This window comes from Periophthalmus magnuspinnatus, chromosome 11 (assembly GCF_009829125.3).
Source record: "Periophthalmus magnuspinnatus isolate fPerMag1 chromosome 11, fPerMag1.2.pri, whole genome shotgun sequence".
Lineage (NCBI taxonomy): Eukaryota > Metazoa > Chordata > Actinopteri > Gobiiformes > Gobiidae > Periophthalmus > Periophthalmus magnuspinnatus.
This window is the reverse complement of record NC_047136.2, coordinates 19172507-19193902: the sequence shown is the minus strand read 5'-3', so window position 1 is coordinate 19193902 and position 21396 is coordinate 19172507. Positions and strand designations below refer to the sequence as shown.

At 40.6% G+C, this 21396-nt stretch overlaps 1 protein-coding gene across 1 annotated transcript in view; it reads right to left on the bottom strand.

The window, feature by feature from the left end:
• The window catches only part of kcnh8 (potassium voltage-gated channel, subfamily H (eag-related), member 8), a 153415-nt gene that overhangs the window by 53820 nt on the left and 78199 nt on the right, over positions 1-21396 (bottom strand). The window contains exon 7 of the mRNA XM_055225495.1: positions 5711-5915. Within this exon, the coding sequence (XP_055081470.1) occupies positions 5711-5915 (205 nt within the window). The remainder of the gene's footprint in view (positions 1-5710; positions 5916-21396) is intronic.

Sequence of the window (21396 nt, the reverse complement as noted above, 5' to 3'; positions counted from 1 at the left end):
GAACCAAGTAATTAAAAAAGTATACCTTACCTTAAATACCTAAATTAGATAAATATCTCAGTTAAGTCAAGCTAAGTTAAGTGGTTGTCCCCATTTTTTTCCATAGTTGAGCCAAATATGTCTAGTCCCAGGACACATATACTGTATAAGCAGCTCTTGGGGTCAGTATTAGACCTTTGTATACTGTCTGCATTTAGCCAAGAGGTGCCTCAAGGTTAAACAAATTACAAAAATAAAATAAAAAAGGACTTTATCATCTGCAAACCAGGAAGTAATATGGGTGTGCTGTTATTGCTAGTTGTTGTTAACCTTCTAGTAGTTGTTAGACAAGTAAAAATCATCTGACATGTGCACACATTAGCAGCTAGTGTCCTAAAATAATTACTGTACTGAGAAAACGGCACAGTTAGTTCGGGTTTGGTTGTGAGGAGAGGGTCAGACGGTACAACTTGGTCTAAAATCGTGACTAACAATGGGACTAAACCAGGATTAAAGTGAACAAAGGTCCAAATGTGATCCAAACCAGATCAAAACCCGGACTCAGACAGGTCTTAACCAGGATTAAAGTATCTATGTGTGTGAGCGGTGTAAGCCAGAGCGACGGAGCAACGGAGCAACGGAGCAACGGAGCAACGGAGCGTACAAGTGGAGCAAAGCTATTCCACATTCTGTCTGGACGGAGAGAGAGGAGGAGGAGGAGAGAGAGAGGGGGGGAAGGATGGGAGAGAGGACGGAGACAGAGAAGAGACAGGGGAGGAGAGGAGGACAAGGTACGAAGAGAGGAGAGAGGGAAGGACGCGAGGACAGATGAGAAGAGGAGGGAGAAGGAAGGAAAGAGGGGGAAGAGGGGGGAAGGAAACTAAGTATAAAAGGGGAGCAGGAGGAGAAGGAGGGAGAAAACAGGGGAGGAGAAAGGCAGAGGAGGAGTGAAAAATGGAGAGAGGGAGTAGAGGAGACAGGAGGAGGAAAAGGGTAGAGGAGCGAGAAGGGGAGGTGATGAAAGGAGGGAGAGGGGAGGAGATGAGGACAGATGAGAAGAGGGGGGAGAGGGAAGGAGAGAGGGGGAAGAGGAGGAAAAAGGAAAAGAAAGGAAAAGCATAAAAGGAGAGGAGGAGAAGACAAGGAGGGAGAGGGGAGGAGAAAGGCAGAAAAAAATGGAGAGGAGGAGAAGGGGAGGAGAAGAGACAGGGAGAATTGGAGAGGTGGAGGAGAGGAGACAGGGAAGAGAGGAGGCAGGAGGAGGGGGGGAAAGGGGGAGAGGAGCGAGAAGGGGAAGAGATGAAGGGAGAGAGAGGGGAGGAGATGAGGGGGGTAGAAGAAGAAAGAAAGTGAACGAGAACGAGAGGCAAAGAAAGGGGATTGGTGGAGGAAAGAGGGAGAGGGAGAAGTAGGAGAGAGGAGTTGGATAAAATAGGCAGGAGGAGGGCGGAGGGACTAGAGAAAAGTGGAGGGAGGAAAGAAGAGGAGATGAGCAGGAGAGGAGAGAGAAAGGGACAGGAGAGGTTGATAGAGCAAGGAGTGAAGGAGTCCAGGTCAGTCCAGTTATAGACCAGTTTTAGTCCATTTTAAAGAGGAGGTATTATGCTAAATGTACTTTTTGGAGCTTTCTACCTTGTTAAAACATTGTTCTCTCATCAAAAACATGCCTGAAGTGGTTTTAAATGTCATCCATGCATGTTTGAGTAATCTAGTGATCTCTCCTGGGCCCGATTCCAACCCTCTTCATGGTTAACAGTAAGATTCTGTCCAAGACTCAGCCCGTAAGCCTTCTGCATGTTCCTTTTTCATTAATGTATAAAAGCATGATACAAAACAATACACTACAACTTCATAAACCTGGTGAGATGTGCAGTAGTTATTAGCGGGGTGCACTCTGCTTGTGTTGTGATAGCGCTCTGAGGGGGAGCGCAGGTAGCAAAGGGAGGCGAGACTCAGAGCATCAAAAACGAAGCAGAAACTTGTATAGCATTTTAAAACAATAAAAGGAAATATGATCTAAATATGTTTCGTGTTAATACTCCATAGACATGTACCTCCTCTTTAAATAACAAATATTATGTATTATTTGTGTTGTTATTGGCCTTTAAACATGCTCTTGAGTACTTTGGCTTTGGCATCTCATGTTTTACAACTTAAAATAATGACTATCTTCAAACAATAGATACCAGGCTTCTACTAAAGTCAAAACTGGGGTTATGTCGCCATATAGTTTACAACTTTTAACAACATGCTAACAGAAACATGCAGTCGGAATGAATGCAATTTAGATTTATGGACTTAAAAACCTTCCAGGTGACCTCTGGAATTTTACCTGTGATATAACAATCCTGGGAAATTCAAAATAGCATGTTTTCAGGGCTCATTAAGTGAAGTTATTACACAGGACAATCGTTATTACAACTCTAACCCTTAAAACAGACCTATTACGCAAAATTGACTTTTCAGAGCTAACATTTCCCTTTCTCATTTACCCTCTCCTTATTTTCAAGACACCATATCATCAATCAACCCTTGTTTTTATGCCTACTCCTCTGTAATTATTTTTTTTCATCAATTTTACTGTCTTGATCGGTGATACATGTACGATTCGGCAGTGTCGTGTAGTCATTTTTGCACAAATGAAGAAAATCCACTGCTTGTTACTGTAATGTGTAGATATAAGAGTTTGCGGACAGTTACACGGCTTCTTTATGTGATGACGTTTATGGTAACGTTGTCTCCCATTGGCCACTGCATTTTTCTAACAATTACACCTATATAGCAGAAACAAGCACAGTAGGTCTTCTTTAAAAGCTCAAAAAGTCGATTTTACATAATATGTGTACTTAAAGACCTAGTTTAGTCACAGTTTAATCTTCTTCTAGTCCTGTCACTCACACCTGTTTAAATCTGGTTTAAACTTTAATTATCAATCATAAAAAACACCATAATAACTAATTACAGCTGTTTGGTGTCACTACTTTTCATAATCAATGTTTGCTGTCATTGACCTCCCTGTTCTGAATGCCTTAATGGTAACTCTCCTGGAAACACACATCTCCAGACCAGGTGAGCTGAATAATAGGAAACACACGAAGCGGCCGTATCGATCTTCTGTCACAGGGTAAATAATGAGGAGTACTTTGAGAAATACTGCAGTTTATCGTGCCCCATAGAGCTGTGGTGTAACTCAGATGAAGGGGTAGTGGGCATGAGGGGTAGGTATGTGGGATTAATAAAGACTAGTTGGATTATCGTCATGGGATCCTATAGTAAGCGACATTGGGTGTGAGTGTAAGATTCTGCTCAAGAACACATTCAAACTAATAGAGCTGGACCATTTTCTTTTAGTTTTCCTTTTAATACTTTGAAAATTTGCTTTTTTGTACTTCATCTAATGTCAGTGTTCTACCAAACTAATGTGAACAAATCATTATTAACAAAAATAGATGTATCTAAAATTTTAATATTAATAGCTACAATGGTTGTGTCCATACGTCGTCTTGACAAAGAAACATACTATAATATAGAGACCAGTTTTTAAGGTGAAAACTTAAATGTTATAATTCAAAACTTTCATGATGGAGACAGGTAGGGTCCCCTGCTTTGTTTGGACTACAAAAAACTGTGATTTGTTGCATCATTGGTAGAAACTCTGCACAGTTTAAATCATCACCAAACTCATTCTAAGCATTTCTGCTGTTGAACTGAACTGTGTCTAGTAGAGTGTAACTGATCCATGCCAGACTGATCAGACACACAAAGCACTTCCCTATATATGTTTTTCAGACAAAATTGTCAGTAGTTTTGGTAGAGGTGTCTGTCAGCATCAAACCAAAACCAAGACCTTTGGCTTCCATCCAAACCACAATGTTGATCTGTGATTAATCTGAAACACTGGTGATCTGGGCCCAATTGCACCATCAGGAACATGCTGAGACAGATTCTCCTGAGTTTATAAACTCACAAGTATGGTTAGTAGATGGAGCCCTACACCAGATTCCAGCACAGAGAGCAAGCTGAAGAATAATGTCTAGTTCTATACATGGTCATTATTTTGAGCTCTAAAACATGACATACTGAACCAAAGGTACTCAAGAACATGTAGTAAAAGCCGCTAACAATGTAAATAAAGTATACAATGTGTCCTTTACTCCATGCATGTTCTATAGCCTTTATGAATACCTCATTGAGGTGCAGGAGCAGGGGAGTACAGGGGGTAGGGGTAGAGGGGTAGGGAATGGGGCAGGGATACGTGTGCTTAAGTGGAAAATGATGGCTGCTTTCATTATCAGCATCCGGTCGATATTTGTGCATTGTTCCATGGGCTCCAAGGGGAGCGGCGGAGCGTGGGTGCTGTTAAGACTTGCATTGATTTAGCTTAAGATGTGGATGGGGGTGGAAAGGGGGGTTTATTGTTGTCCATATAAACAATTATAATATTTTGTTATGCGGAGGTGGATAGATGAGCCAAACTGTACCATTACTCAAGTTAAAGTAAAAAGTAGTGGCCCAAAAAATGACTCAAGTAAAACTATTTCTTTCAGGCCATCTACCGCAGCATCAGAACCATGAGCCTCCTCAGCTTCTCCTCCTTCACTTCTTCCATATGCCAGTGTCCCGTGTCCATGGTTCTTTCCATCTCTCCTACATCAGCTGACTTAATATTATTATTATTCTGCTAATCTGTTCATTGCTCCTCACTCAGAACAGAGTTGAGAATAATTCATTTAAATTGGTAAATATAAAGAGTAGGTATTATGAAGCGTTCTACCATCCACCCATTCATCCACGCAGGTTTGAATAATCTAGCGCTCTTTCCTGGGCCCCATTCGAACCCTTCTTACAGTTAGCAGTATGATCCTGTCCAAGATTCAAGACACCCCACAAGCCTGCTGAGCATTTTTTCATAACTATATACAAAAGCAGTATACAAAACAATACGCTACAACTTTACAAACCTGTGCAGTAGTGTCATTAGAGGGATTGGGTTGTGATAGTGCTCTGAAGGGGGAGTGACTTAGCGTGGGGAGCAAATGGAGAGAAACTTATTAAATTTAATTGTTTGAACTTAGTATGTTGTTTAAAGGCAGCATGATGATCTCACTTCTATGATACATTCACTTCTAACACATACTTACATCACCGTGTTTTATAAGTTTCACTTTCATTTTTGAGGCTCTGAGGCCTCCCTCCTTTCACGCCCCATGCAAAGGCACTCCCTCTTTAGAACGCTATCACAATACAATCAAAACTACTGCACATCGCACCAGGTTTGTCAAGTTGCTGTGTACAGTTTTGTATCATGTTTTTGTATTTATGGAGTGTTGTTGTGTGGGAGCAGGGGTGAAGTAGGCTGGGCATTGTACAGAATCTTAGAGCTAACCATAAGGAGGGTTTGAGTAGTGCTGGGAGAGATTGTTAAAATACTCAAACATGCATGGATGACATATAAAATTACTTGAGGCATGTTTTTGATGAGGGAACAACATTAGAACATGGTAGAAAGCTAAAAAGAATCAAACATATTTGTATATATAACCTTTTGTCCTGACTCTGAACCACTGTTGCTCAAGCTATCATCAGACAGTCAAACGAATGATGTGTTTTGGGAACACATTCATTAAACCTTGATCACTTTTCAAGTTAATTACCGCCTAATGTAGTGAGAGAATTGCTCTGTGATGAATACCCCTGCCCGCGGTGCTTCTCATGGTGCCCCATCACTCACCGATGTCCCAGTTGTACGCGTTGGCCTCCATCTCCATTTTGCCGATGATGTACCAGATGCACGCCATCCAGTGAGCGAGCAGCGCGAACATGGACATGAGCAGGGTCAGGACCACCGTGCTGTGCTGGGAGTACCGGTCCATCTTCTGCAGCAGGCGGAGGAGGCGCAGCAGGCGCACGGTCTTCAGGAGGTGCACCACGGACACCTGGAGAGAGGAGAGAGAAAGAGGAGAGTGAATGAACGGACAGGACCACAAGGCTCTGCTGGAGAGACAGGTGCTTGTTGTGTAAGAGGAGCACGGTCCTCAGGAGGTGCACCACAGACATCTGGAGAGAGGAGAACGAAAGAGGAGTTTGAATGAATGTAAAGGGCCACAAGGCTCTGCAGGAGACACAGGTATGTGTTGTGTAAGAGGATCGAGGGGGAGGGGTGCATGGTCTTCAGGTGGTGCACTTTGGACACCTGGAGAAAGAAAAGAGAGAAAGGAGTGTGAATGAATGGACAGGACCACAAGGCTCTGACTGAGAAACAGGTTCATGTTTTGTGAGAAGAGACAGTCTTCAGAAGATGGACCATAAAGACCTGGAGAGAGATATCAGAAGAGAATGTAAAGAGAATGGACCACAAAGTTAGGTTGGAGAGCCAAGTTCATCTTTTGTAAGAGAAGGAGAGATGCCTAGAGACAAGAAAGGAGTGTGATTAACTAAACTTTTGTAGCGCACAACAAGTCACAACCTCCACAATTCACTCAGTGAGCTGTTGGGCTTTAAGTAGTGACCATTCAGATCTGAGAGCATCTTTTAGGTTTACACCAATGGGATTTTAGCATTGAAACTGGCAATCTAAATGAGAGACTCATGTCCATTCTGCTTTCTGATTGGATAATCAGTAATGTGACATCATGTCCAATGTTTTTGTGACTAAGAAGAAATCAGCAGTACCTCATATTTGGGGACACAGATGGGTCATATTTTGAATATTATTTTAAATTAGTATCTTATAGTATTATATACCGGTAGTTATTTTAAAAGAGTGTATATGATGGCAAGGCTTGGATGGAGAAACAGGTCCATCCTGTAAAATATGGGGAGTAACTGTCACTGAGACCTGTAATCTCACCAGAGAACTGTCAATATTGTTATTTTTTAGTGACATAATTTTGTGTTCTGTTGAGGTTATGGCGACACACGGGGACCCAAGCACTGAAGTGTCTTAGATACGAAATGGCATAAATGATCCACGCAACCATGTGTTGTCTCATTTACGTGTTGTCAACATGAAACGTGAGTGAGACTAAAGACCATGATACACAAAGCATGTCACTCTCAAAAGGCCTTGAGACAAACCAATGAGTGATGTTTGCAGATCACAGACAGAATGAAGAACATGTGTGTCTGTGTGTGGAGAGCATGGACTTTCATGTGTCCTATTTGAAGGAGAGGATCAGTGCTTCTTCTGTCTCACTCGTTTTTGTCTGTGAAGTTTACATTGCTCCTTCTGTCAGATACAGAGCTGAGAACTGCCTGTTTCACTTCCTCTGAATCCAGCTTTCACATGTTGCAATCCTGCTGATATAGTATGTGCTCAAAGGACAAACTGAAAGACTGGAGTGAGCTAATGCAACCCTGTGGCTTTAAAGGTGCAGTTCTCTGGTGGCACTTGTCATATAAAAATGATACTGTTTTGAGTGGAATGTTCCACAGTATAAATGTATCTGGCTTTTATTAATTTAATTAGAGGTATAATTATTAATTTAAAAAGACACTTGGTTTGATCACCTGCTTGTCTCCATGGAGATTATGCCATTTTATGGAACATTCCCCGCAAAACAACACCTCTCCATGGAAAGAAAACTTACATAGTACCTCTTTAATGTAACTTGAGAGAAAACTATGACACATGTCAGAGGTCAGACTGTGCTCAGACTTCAGTGTAGCTTATAACATATTCAGACAGAGCAGTGTGTTGCCCAGAAAATGTGTATCTCAAGAAATTCTGTCATGACACAATGAGATATCGCTTTGACATTAATTAATAAACAACTCTGAACATCTCTCATTTCTGTCTTTTGGACCTATCCGTGCACAGCAAGATGGATTCTTGCGATGTTTCTGAGCTCATAAACTCACAAGAATCCACCTTGACATATTCTCACTGGTGTGATAGGGCTGGTGCTGATGGTCGCTGACTAATCTCAGAGCAGCTTTGAGGTTTGTGTAAAAGCTAAAGACCAAGCAAACAACAACAACAAGCCAAAGCAAACATGGCGACGCCGACAGAAGTTCTTCAGCCTATTTTAGTGTCAATACCGATTATTTAGTTTGTGAAAACCGTACAGAAGGTTAGCACTTTGTGAATTTGTGGACAGGGAAGATGTCTGTGCTTTTCTCTCCAGTGGATGTAAAAAAAAGTTTGATTTTTCATCTTGCTCCACTGTTGCGATGCTTCAAATATTCATCACGATGTTCTGCCTTTTCCAGATCGCTTTCAGTGAAAGTCATCCCAGTTGTCGAACTCACTTAAGAGAAACACATATCAGTCTGGTGAGAAGTTATCTTTGTACACTGGGACATGAGTGGTCTGCCTGGTTCTATGGGCAAATCAGACAAAGGCAACAAAAACGTGTACTAGCCACAGCCATGTGACACTACACTTCTTCTGATATATCTGTGTGCATGTTCCCACGTCACTACACCTGTCCCCCAGCAGCATGAGTCTGAGAGAAGACCTTAGCTTGGCCTTTTCAACACGTACATCGTGGAAATAAAGTCAACAGCCCCATTCATCACAACCTCCTCTACTTCTCTCCTCCTCTGCTCCAGCTCCACTCCTCCTCTCCTCCTCTTTTCCTCCTTTCCTCCTGCTCCTGTACTCCTGCTCCACTCCTCCTCTTCTCCTGTTTGTCTCCTCCCCCTCCTTTCCTCCTCCTCTCCACTTTCTTTCATGGACTAAACCAGAGACAGAGACACTCCATCACGTCCAAGCGTCAAGGCAAAGTCATGCTAATAAAAAGCAGTGGCCTACTTTTGTTGTCAAATATTGTTAGCCTCCTAGCATAAATGAACCAAATAATTTTCTAAAGCTTTCTGGAAAATTAAAAAATAAACTACATATGTCTTTGTGGGTTTTTTTTTGTTTTTTTTTTTTGTTTGTTTTGTTTTTTAATTTATGTCTAGCTTTTTTTTATCCAGTGACACCTACAGATGCAGCAGGATATGACAAGTGAATGAGAAAAGTAAAAAATGACTATAGCCTTCAATAACTTAAAATTCCCAATAAACACAAATTACAAACTAAAGCACTACTGCGTAACATTTCAACCAATAAATAGACTAAATTAAAAGCATAATTTGAAGGTGCACTATATAGTTTTAAAGGTAGAGGGCTGCCTTCTACTTGTCTCCATTGTCTTGTCTGTAATGTTCCACAATGACATCAAACTTGTACATCTCCATGAAAACAAACAGGTCAGATTTGTGAAGAAGTGACACCACAATAACAATTCCAAGGTAATTTTGAGCAATAAAAACATCTGTCATTGAATAAATAGTAAATACAGAACGTACATAATACTGGTGTTTGTATCGGTCAGAAACCTTTAAATGCAGACAACCTCACTGTCTGCAGGACTGTCTCTCTGCAGACCTGACTCATAACTTGTCCTGGTGGTGTATCCTACCTTCTCGTTTCCATGGTGATGTTGTTACTTGGCTGGAATGTTCCACTGTAGGGCTTTAATCTGATGACTAAACAAATGACAGGGAAGTTCTTGTGATTTCAACAGTGGTGTTTTGAATATTCAAATATCAGGCCCAAACTACAATACTCACTTTTTCCTCATACTAAATGTTACATCATCAATTTGTAATGTTTCTGTATTTTTCATTCAGAGGATATCAGTCTGGGCACTGTGTTTTCAGCAGAGGTGGAAGGTAACAAAGTACAAGTAGTAAAGTACTGTACTTTTAGGTATCTGTACTTTCCACTTCACTACATTTTTTAACTGGACTGAAAAGTAAAAAGTACTTTTCATATGATTCGAGGGGTTATTTTTACCATGGCCACATCCTGACTAAAGTTTTCGAGTTCAAGCTTCGGCTTTGAGCAAAACAAAAATAAATACTCAAAATTCATAAGTAAAAGTAAAACAGTGATTCATATTGTTACTACAGACCAAAATATGCATGATTTTTGCATCAATATCAATACATTTAACACTAAATGGGTACTTAAATACTTTTACTTAAGTTGATTTTTTCATCTGATACACTCATTTTACTGTTGCTTGAGTAACTTTTTACCTCTATATTTGTACTTTTAGTTAAGCAACAAAACTGAGTACTTCATCCACCATTGGTTTTAGGGCTTTGTTCATTGATTCTGCAGAAATCCGCTGTGTTTTTCAGTCCCCTGTGATATTTTTTCTTTCTTTTTTCCTCATTAGCAGCCATATTTGTTTTTTTAACACAGCCAGCTCATGCATCACATCTTCCTAAAGTATTGTATTCTGGATCTTAGGTTAATTCTATATTGTAACTTAACCGCATGCCATGCTTCCTACACCTCGTCCTAAAACAAAAACCTGTACAGACTCATGCAATTCAAACCCACAAAATCATAATTACAAAAAGATGTTAATGTTTCCTCTATGCTGTTTTTCAAATCGACGTATCTCGTTTGTCTCCTGTCTGTGGGTGACAAAAGCAGACAACAGGGTGCAGGGAGCTGTGGCGCTGTACACAGTCATGGTTACCGCAGTGACAGGTAGTGACAGATAGTGACAGGTGCCATACGGAGCATCCTACATGTCAAATAAGTGTCAGAAACTAAGATGTCATTAGCAAACAAGGCTCATATACCTGATCTATATTGTTACATTTATATCCTTATCTTCGGCTGAACCCCCCAAACACGTAGACTAATCCTCCTGCTAGGTACTCCTCAGGTCAGAAGCAGAGAACATATTTAAGGGTCCTATATTACGCAGTTAGACTTTTGTGAGGTTTAAGTCATGTTGCCATGTTGTTACTTCATCCAAAACATACCCGGAGTTGTGTTTTGTTTCATTCACACATGTTTGAGTAACTTTATGCTCTGTTCCACCTCGTGAACAGCTACTTTTACTATTTGTTTTTGTTTTACCAGTGCTGACATTATCCAAATGACTCTAGTGAAGGTGCATGGAGTTTAAAAACACAGTGGAGAACTTCCTGTGTTACCACATGACATCACAAGTGTTTGAGAGAAGAATATGCAGGGATTGTGTGTTGAACATGTGTGAATGAAACAAAAACATAACTCCAGATATACACTCACCTGAAGGATTATTAGGAACACCATACTAATACGGTGTTTGACCCCCTTTCACCTTCAGAACTGCCTTAATTCTACGTGGCATTGATTCAACAAGGTGCTGATTCATTCTTTACAAATGTTGGCCCATATTGATAGGAGCATCTTGTAGTTGGAGATTTGTGGGCTGCACATCCAGGGCACGAAGCTCCCGTTCCACCACATCCCAAAGATGCTCTATCGGGTTGAGATCTGGTGACTGTGGGGGCCATTGTAGTACAGTGAACTCATTGTCATGTTCAAGAAACAATTTGAAATGATTCGAGCTTTATGACATGGTGCATTATCCTGCTGGAAGTAGCCATCAGAGGATGGGTACATGGTGGTCATGAAGGGATGGACATGGTCAGAAACAATGTTCAGGTAGCCCGTGGCATTTAAACGATGCCCAATTGGCACTAAGGGACCTAAAGTGTGCCAAGAAAACATCCCCCACACCATTACACCACCACCACCAGCCTGCACAGTGGTAACAAGGCATGATGGATCCATGTTCTCATTCTCTTTATGCCAAATTCTGACTCTACCATTTGAATGTCTCAACAGAAATCGAGACTCATCAGACCAGGCACCATTTTTCCAGTCTTCAACTGTCCAATTTTGGTGAGCTTGTGCAAATTGTAGCCTCTTTTTCCCATTTGTAGTGGAGATGAGTGGTACCCGGTGGGGTCTCCTGCTGTTGTAGCCCATCCGCCTCAAGGTTGTGCGTGTTGTGGCTTCACAAATGCTTTGCTGCTTTCCTCGATTGTAATGAATGGTTATTTCAGTCAACGTTGCTCTTCTATCAGCTTGAATCACTCGGCCCATTCTCCTCTGCCCTCTAGCATCAATGAGGCATTTTCGCCCACAGGACTGCCGCATACTGGATGTTTTTCCCTTTTCACACCATTCTTTGTAAACCCTAGAAATGGTTGTGCGTGAAAATCCCAGTAACTGAGCAGATTGTGAAATACTCAGACCGGCCCGTCTGGCACCAACAACCATGCCACGCTCAAAATTGCTTAAATCACCTTTCTTTCTCATTCTGACATTCAGTTTGGAGTTCAGGAGATTGTCTTGACCAGGACCACAGCCCTAAATGCATTGAAGCAACTGCCATGTGATTGATTGATTAGATAATTGCATTAAGGAGAAATTGAACAGGTGTTCCTAATAATCCTTTAGGTGAGTGTATTTTGGATGAGGAAAATTATACCCAAAAGTCCTGTTTAGCAGAAGGTAAACTGAACCTTCGGAGATTTTTGGCAATATATATGGGTATAATTGTTCACTTACACTTGAACTTATCACTACTTAAACTAGGAGAAGTAAAAATGACCACATTTTTTAAAAGTGTCCACCATTTTCGGTTTCACACTGAATAGCCCGATCCAACACACTTTGCATAACATTTTAAAGCGTTTCTGGGCTAATGGCTCTTATTTGATCCTCGATATTACATTTTAACTCACTTATTGTCTGAGGTTTATTCACAAACACCTTTTCTTTAAGATTGCCCCACAGAAAGAAATCAGGACTAGTCAGGTCTGTGGAGATCACATACTGCTCCTGTCTTTGAAAACAACTTATTATTCCTTTAATGGCGTTTACTCTCGGGGCATCTCTGGTATTAAGATGTCGAGGGTAACACCACTGGGTTTCTGAATTTGACCCATGTGACTCAAAGTACCACTGTACAATGAGGGTTTGTTCCCCAGTGCTGTATTTGCTCATATTAATGTCAGAAGGGTCGTTCTAAATGCTCTGAAAAATAAAAGAAAAATATTTATTCAAGTATTTTTCAACTGTGGTCCAGCCTGTAGCATCAACAACTTTAGAAAATAGTGTAATATGGGCCCTTTAACCAAACATCAATTTTGTAAAGAACAGCACTTCTCCATCAAATCTTGACCTACAGGTGTACACTCCGGTCAGGTGTACTTTACAGCTGGTAGCCTGACAAGACAGGATTACACAACTTTACACAAATACTACACTAATATTTTACCTATTGTCCAGGATAGGAAATGGCACAACATTTCATATTAGATCACAATTATACCACAATGATTAAAAACTCTCTTTTTTGCACATTTTCAGTACAAAATAGTGGTAGTTCAACATTACTAGTTCTACTTCTGTTTGAACATTCTCAAACTATTCACAAAAAATAAACTTTATCCTTTGTCTAGTGATTTAACCAGTAAGTCCGCCCAGAAGTAAGCCCCAAAAGTAATAATCGATAAAAATCAAGTAGGATTTTTACCATTTCGCTAGTGTGGATGCTAACCGCCGCTGCTTACTGTTAGTAATTATGCTTTCTTCCAGCAAAGTTTTGTATTTTTTTGTGTTATTTTATCAGTATAAATAATAATCTTTCAATCAACACGTGCAGTTTAGTGATACAAAGTGCAGGGGTGGGTAATAGCTTACTCAAGGTACTTTTTAAAGATATTCTACTTTTCAGCGTACTTTTCTAGGGGCTCCTACATTGTTTGACGTAATAGTACTCTTACTTAAGTAAAAATTTTGGCTGCTCTTCCCTCTGTGAGTGACAAAAGCTTTATGTCGACAATATGAAATGATTTGAACATTTTTGTTTCTTGAAATGCTCCTTCAGATCTGATTTAGTTCGTCTCATTTTTGCGTCTATCCTTTGAGTAGTACTTTTCCCAAATACTTTCTGACTCTTTTTACTCTTTACACTGCTCTATATTTCTACTCGAACAATCTTACTTTGTACAGATTACAATTTTTAGCTACTCCATCTTTTCTATCCTTGCAAAATCCTTCAAATCAGGGAGGAATCATTACCCTGAAACCCTGACTTCACCACTTCCCCTCACACTGCTTCACTACGGGACATCCTGACTCTTCTTTTCACCTGCCTGTTAGAACAATGGAGGGCCCTGGGATCATTGACCTCCATTCAAAAGCACGCAGCGTCTTCAGTGGCACAGATAGCACCAGTATCAGACCGGGGCAGGATCATCGTATCACACGTATAATCTGCGAGGCCTGGTTAGCATCGAGACGGAGCGCTCATCAGTGGAGAGGCTAAAATTAGCGCTGGAGCTAGGGTAAACATGCAGGTTGAGGAGGATCGTACAGCAGGGGGCAGCGCAATCAGCACAACACCACTGCTACTCTGAACGCTCTAATGTATTACGCTGGAAATTTTCTGCTGCAGAGACTAAATAAACACATTTATGACAGAATGAATACAGTATGTTAAATGTATTGAATTTAATTGGCCTTAAAGGGGAGGTATTTTACTTGTATGTGTTATTAACTGCTAACACATAACATATTTAGATCATATATTTAGTTACCTTTTATTGTTTTGAAATGTATTTTATCCTGCTTTTGTTTATTTATTAGACCTGGGCAGTGATTAAAATGTTGTGATTAATCTCCTGCTTAAAGTTGCAATTGCAATTAATCACATGTTGAGCTCAAAAAATGATATAATAAGTGTTTTTTAACTCCTGAACAGCTCTTTGTTTTCTCATCTAGGCCTAATTATACTGGAGTATTCACCCAGTGCTTTGCTGTTTTGACTTGGACATGATTTTTCAATGTATCTGGGACCACGTTATTTAAATATGAAGTTAAAATAATATCAAAAGGTTCAGTACTAGTTAATTTAATATTTTTTCTAATGTCTAATCCAAATATAGGATTTGAATGTTATTTAACCTTTTGAAGTTGAAACTATATTTCAAATCAAAACTCTCTGATCTGTGGTTGTCCTGTGTCATCTGCTGCTCTTTTCTGCTCACTACTGAAGGTTGGCAGAGTCCTGCTTTAGTCCTGCTTTAGTCCTGGTTTAGTCCTGGTTTAGTCCTGGTTTAGTCCTGGTTTAGTCCTGGTTTAGTCCTGGTTTAGTCCTGGTTTAGTCCTGGTTTAGTCCTGCTTTAGTCCTGGTTTAGTCCTGTTTTAGTCCTGGTTTAGTCCTGGTTTAGCCCTGGTTTAGTTCTGCTTTAGTCCTGTTTAAGTCCTGTTTAAGTCCTGGTTTAGTCCTGGTTTAGTCCTGGTTTAGTCCTGGTTTAGTCCTGGTTTAGTTCTGCTTTAGTCCTGCTTTAGTCCTGGTTTAGTCCTGGTTTAGTCCTGGTTTAGTCCTGGTTTAGTCCTGGTTTAGTCCTGGTTTAGTCCTGGTTTAGTCTTGCTTTAGTCTTGCTTTAGTCTTGGTTTAGTCCTGCTTTAGTTCTGGTTTAGTCCTGGTTTAGTCCTGCTTTAGTCCTGCTTTAGTCCTGCTTTAGTCCTGGTTTAGTCCTGGTTTAGTCCTGGTTTAGTCCTGTTTTAGTCCTGGTTTAGTCCTGTTTTAGTCCTGTTTTAGTCCTGGTTTAGTCCTGGTTTAGCCCTGGTTTAGTTCTGCTTTAGTCCTGGTTTAGTCCTGTTTTAGTCCTGGTTTAGATCTGATAACCAGTCCTTTTATTTCATCCTTGTTCAGTCCTGGTTCAGTTCTGGTGCAGTCCTAGTTCAAACCATCTGACTGCTTACTAAACACCTAAGAAGTACTGCCGCTGACAGATCCTAATCCTCCTTGCGCACATTTAATCATGTATTTAGCGTCACTCTCGGTTTGAAGACGTTATAACCTGGTAGAAAGCTCCAAAAATGATTTTGCATAAAACAACCTCTTTAACTTTGTACAGAACCTGAAGAAGTTTCTGCTTTGACAAGAATGTTCCACAGTATAGCACTGATGCTGGCATTAACCTATCTCCATGGAGACAAGGGGGTGATGACTCCAGACCCACTTACAGGTCAGATCTGTGGAAAGGCAATCCCACTCACTGTCAGAATGCATGTGTTTCAGGGTAGTGAATGAAATAAATGGTAGCGAGTATAGATATATTGTATAAGCAGCTCTTGAGGCACACTGTGTACTGTCTGCATCTAATTATAAAGTATTTTATTGTCTGTGAATCAGGAAGTGCATGGTTAGCATGCTAGTTGTTGTTAGAATTATCCTGACAAACCGTGGTCTCTGGCAGTTGTGAAAAGCACTCATAATCTCATTGCAGTGAATAATTATAATGCTCAGAACTTTGAAGCACTGCAATCTTTTTAAAATGCACTGGTTCTGTTTTTCACATCACCTTTAGCTGATTTGAGTTTGACTTACATGGACTGGACTTGATTTGATCTTTTTAGAGACAGAATCTTTAGTCAAAGGTGCTTTTGATTTATAATAAGCACAGACATTTTATTACTCTTTTTTTTGAGTCCTCAGTTACACTTCTTACTGTATGAGTATTAATATAAAACCATTCAACATTCAGCATCCTCTGAGAAATTTGCTTTGGAATGAAATCTGACACTCTGAGCTATAACAGGTAAACAACAGTTTGGTGCCAGAAGATTGACTGACATCTAGAGAGAATCCCAATGTGAACGTCTGCAATAGCTACAGAAGCGTTCATGATTTTTGGCAGCATTCTCTTTGAAAACTAAATATCCCTGTGGCTCCATAGAGCTTATTTTGTGTAAACGCTGCTGACTCTGTAGTTTATACCTATACAAACATATTCTGAAATGGCCCTTTAAACCAGATGCCTTCCCTGTGTCTCCATGGGGTCTTATTCTGTGTAAAAACTGCTAACCCTGTAGTTTAGACCTCTACAAACAGGCTGTGAAATGTCTGTGTAAGACAGATGCCCTCTTTATGCCCTCATGGGGTCTTAATCTGTGTAAAAGCTGCTAACCTTGTAGTTTAGACCTCTGCAAACATGTTCTAAAATGCATGGGATTGTTACAGCTTATCCGGTTCAGATTTCAGTCTCTCAAATGCAAACTCTCCTGGACGGGTTTACACTGTGCGCTGTGAACTGTATCTTTACTAAAGTTGTCAAGTTGCAGCATTTGTCAAGGAAATAACTTCACGCTTCCCCGTATCATTCAGCCGTAGCTTTCCTCTGCCGTGTGCAATGTGAGGGCTCCAGTCCCTCCACCTCCCTGCTTATTTTAAACTCTGCTCACATCCTCCAGAGAAACAGCAGCAAAATGGGACAAACCCCGAGCAAATGGAGGGTAGATGAGCTCCACCCCTCTGCTCTCCAGTCTTCCTCCCTCCACACACACATATGCTGGGTTTCCACAGTACCTGGGGACATTGCATTCCTCTCCTGGAGGCTGATTCCGACCTTAAAGATGGGGTGTTTTACTTCTATGGGGTATTAATAGCTAACACAACATATTTAGATCACCATGTTACCTTTTATCGCTCGAGTCACTCCCCCCTCAAAGTGCTATCACAACACCATCAGCGCGCATCCTGCTAATGAAAATACTGCACTTTACATCTGGTTTGTGAAGTTGTGGTGTATTGTTTTACGTCATGCGTTTGTATAATCATGAAAAAATGCCGTGTGGGAACCTGGGTGATGTAGGCTTGTGGGCTGAGCCTTGGACAGGAATGTACCAGTAACTAAAAGGCGGGTTTGAATAGTGTCTGGGATGCATGGATAACACATAAAACCAGACAAGCATGTTTTTTTATGAGGGAAGAATATTATAACATGGTAGAAAGCTCCCAAAAGTCATTTTTTTTATAATACCTCTCTAACCTAAACCCTAAGCTTAACCTATTTTAACCCATATCTGAACTTTAAACCATGATGTTGATCTAATAGAGTCCTTAAAATATAATGTCATCCAAATGTTCAATATATCCGAGTGGAGGTGGTAAAGTGAAGCAAACCAACACACATACTCGCTGATTGACTGACATCATCTACAGTTTCCAGTGTGGAATTTTCAGTTAGTTTGTCTATAACGAGTGACTGAAAAAATAAATAAATAAATAAATAAAACACATTTCAGCCTCAAAATCCGTGCGTTTCTACCTTCAATACATTCAAGGCACTTTTAACCAAAGAACCCCTCATCAATTCACTCAGATACACCATTGTAGAGTCTGAGGGCTAGGAGGGCGTGTCTTGCCCAAGGACACAACAACATTATTCATCTATGAAAGCTGGAATCGCTCTGCCAGCCTGTGTGTGTGAGTGGAGATGACCAATCTACTAACGATGTTCAACTTTCAGATCAGAGGACAAGCACTCAACCAACGAAACAGAAGTAAACACAACTGTAAATGCCCTGAAACCTTCCTGTGATGTAATTAACATGTATCAGAGTGACTGTGTAATCCCTCAGTCGTCCAGGTCTGATGCATAATAAAAGTCAAAAGTAAAATCTGTCAACTGGACAAAAAGTTGTAGAAGTGAAGATGTTTCTCTGCGTGTCCAGGCCTCTTCTTGAGTTCTGGTCAGATTACAAGTGGACATTGTCTTATATCTGTCTGAAGGGAGGAGCTAACTGCACTGAAACTGAAAAGAGCTGAAAAGAACTATCCCTTCAGATAGATATAAGGCAGTGTCCACCAGTAATCCGACCAGAACTGTAAAAGCGGCTTGGATGAGCAGCGAAACGTCTTTACTCCTACAACTTTTTGGCCAGTTGACAGATTTTACTTTAGTCTTTCATTATATATCAGAGTGGTTCTCAAATTTTCCTTTTTTTTTTTTTTTTTTCCAGTTTTCCATTTTTTTAAATTTTTTTTCCAGTTTTTGTTTACAAACTCATGTGCCACATCATGGACACTTGACTCATGTCCCCACGATGTGAGCGTATGTACAGATTTGAATCCCCACAACGTCATGACTACCTGCCAATATTTCAGTTTCAGTCCAGCTCCAGAATCAGGTCACTTCTTTTCAAGCAACCAATCATGTCTGAATGCACTTTCTCTCCCCTCCTTCTTCCTGTCACATCCCCTGTTCTCCATCCCAGACTCTGACAGGTAGTCGAACCAGAGTGCTTACGCTATTTATCAGATCTCACTCATCTGTCAGAGCTTCTCCTGGACTCGGCCAATCAGACGAGCGGTTTTTGTGGCTCCGCTGAGAAGTCAATCCCAGGTCAGTGACACAAAACATCCTAAATATATTGTGTAACGTGCATATGGAAGGTTAAACTACTAATTTCACTGCATATTTAAAATGATTGTATTGTTATATGTTACGTAGCAAGTTACAAAGGGCCAAACCTTAGACCGTAGACTCTGCAGAAGTGGACCTCACCACAATCGAGGTTAGCAGTTATATCGGCTGTACGTAAACATCCGGATAATTGCGTTCTGTTGTGTGGATGTTCACCGTCGTCCCACGCGTAGCCCCTTAATTCACTCCACAGCCTTGACTCTATAGTGCACTCATTCACAGAGCGACTTTAGCATCTGGGAAAAACGTTTTTGTCAAGCTGGGTCTCACGTAAACGGACTGGATTATTCGACTTTTTGTCTGAGATGTGGAAAATATTGATCTTTTAACAGTTCAAGGTATGGTAAGCAGCTAACACTAACCTTTACACAGCAACAGAGTGTTATTTCAGAGTGTTTAGTTCATAATCAGGAATCAACAGTATGATAAACCAGTCGTGTTGTGTCCAGTTAAAGATCCGCCACTGCCCGCTGTTGTTTTTTTGACTTTCCCAATGCCTTGCGATCTATATTGACCGGAGTAGTGGCCAGCGCTGGACACTGCTTTTTCAGAATTTCGAGTGCACAATTTTTTCACTCGCTGGACGTTCAGACACCACTAAAAATGGTGTGACCCTTGAATATTTTGCCCTGTAGGAAATAGTGTGGAGATTCCAACACTTTACCGCCTGCATTTGGTTACTCTCTTTCCCAAAAGTCCGACCAAATCCCGTTCTTGTTGTTCTCTAATGAATTCAAGATTTAGCTTCTGGTCTTCCGCGCACCAATCGCGGAGTAATCATGGGAGGGTGTGTGGGGGAAGGGCAAGGGGGGGAGGGGGCGGAGTAAGTGGAGCAGAAACACTCAGGTACAGTAATGTGATGGAGTACACTAGGGAGAAGGGAGGAGGGGGTGGAGACGGGAGGAGGAGGAGGTGGAGGTGGAGGATTACTATTGTTCCTGTCTTCTTAATGGAATGTACGGTGTGGAATCGAACAGAAAAAAAGACAGAAGTCGCCCAAAAATGCATAAGTATAAATTTGTGGCCCAAGAATGACTCAAAAAGTATCTTAAAACACAAGGATAAAGAGAGCTTCAGAAGGTTTTCCTAGTAAAAAAAAAAAAAAAAATCCACGACAGAGCCAGCAGACAGTGAAAATGACTGTGATTGTAGTATAAAAACTCGCTGTGATAAAAGTTCAAAAGCAGTTGAAAAAGGTCCAAGGCATTCTGCTGGATATAAAGTATTTGAAGAAAGTACTACTCATGTAATTGTAACTATCTGAACTCCTATTTACAACTGAAAAGCGCTTATAAACTCATTGTGGTGAATAATTAGGATGCTCTGAATGCATAAGGTAAGAGTGGAATAACTTTGGATCACTGCAAAATGAACTAGTTCTGTTTTTTAAGTTTTTAAGACAGTAAAAATCAGGTATAGAGACTTAAAGGTGATACAACAGGGAACAGCAGTAGCAAACTGATTTAAGTATATCCAGAGATTGGTAATAGCATTTTTTAGCAGCAAACTTTTACTCCTACTTGAGTCATATCTTTATTGTAGGTAAGTAAGAGTACTGTTAAGTATATAACTTTGACTCTTACCTGAGTAAAAGTTGTGTTTACTCTTCCCACTGTGAGTAAATCTACAAGTAACAAAAGCTTTATGTCGACAAAATGAAATGATTTGAACATTTGTGTTTCTTGCAGCGCTCCTTCAGATATGATTTAGTCTCATTTTTGAGTTTATCCCTTGAAAATACCAGATTTTGTGTAGTATTTATTATTGTGCTCTTCCAGTGACATTCACTTATTAACTGGGCGACAGTGGCTCAGTTGGTAGAGCATTTGTCCACTGATCTGGAGGTTGGCGTAGTGTAGAATTTGAGCAATTTCTACACTACATTGCACTTCTACTTGTGTAATGTTCCTCTTACTTTAGTACAATTTGTGGCTCCTCTACCTCTGAGTATACCTCCAACTATAGATTTGTTGTATCTAGAGCAGGACTAGGCCCATAAGCAGATGAGGATTTGGGCTCCTGGATCAGTCTAAAATAAAAGTGCGCACCTCAGCCTCTCCTGTGCTCTGGTCCACTTTCAGAACTCCACGCACATCTTCACCTGCTTGTTCTAGTTCTATCAACATCTAAGAAGGTACTCGAACCACCAGCCAATCTCACCTGAGTACAGATACTGTGTCCCTGAGCAAGATACACACACGCTGTCAGTGTGAGTGCGATAGTGATGTGAATCGGACAAAGTTGATTTTAGTCATTTCAAGATCTGCAAACCCAAAGTCCATTCTGCTTCCTGATTGGATGATTAGCGTGAGAACCAAAACAAAACCATGAAAAATAAACTTCATA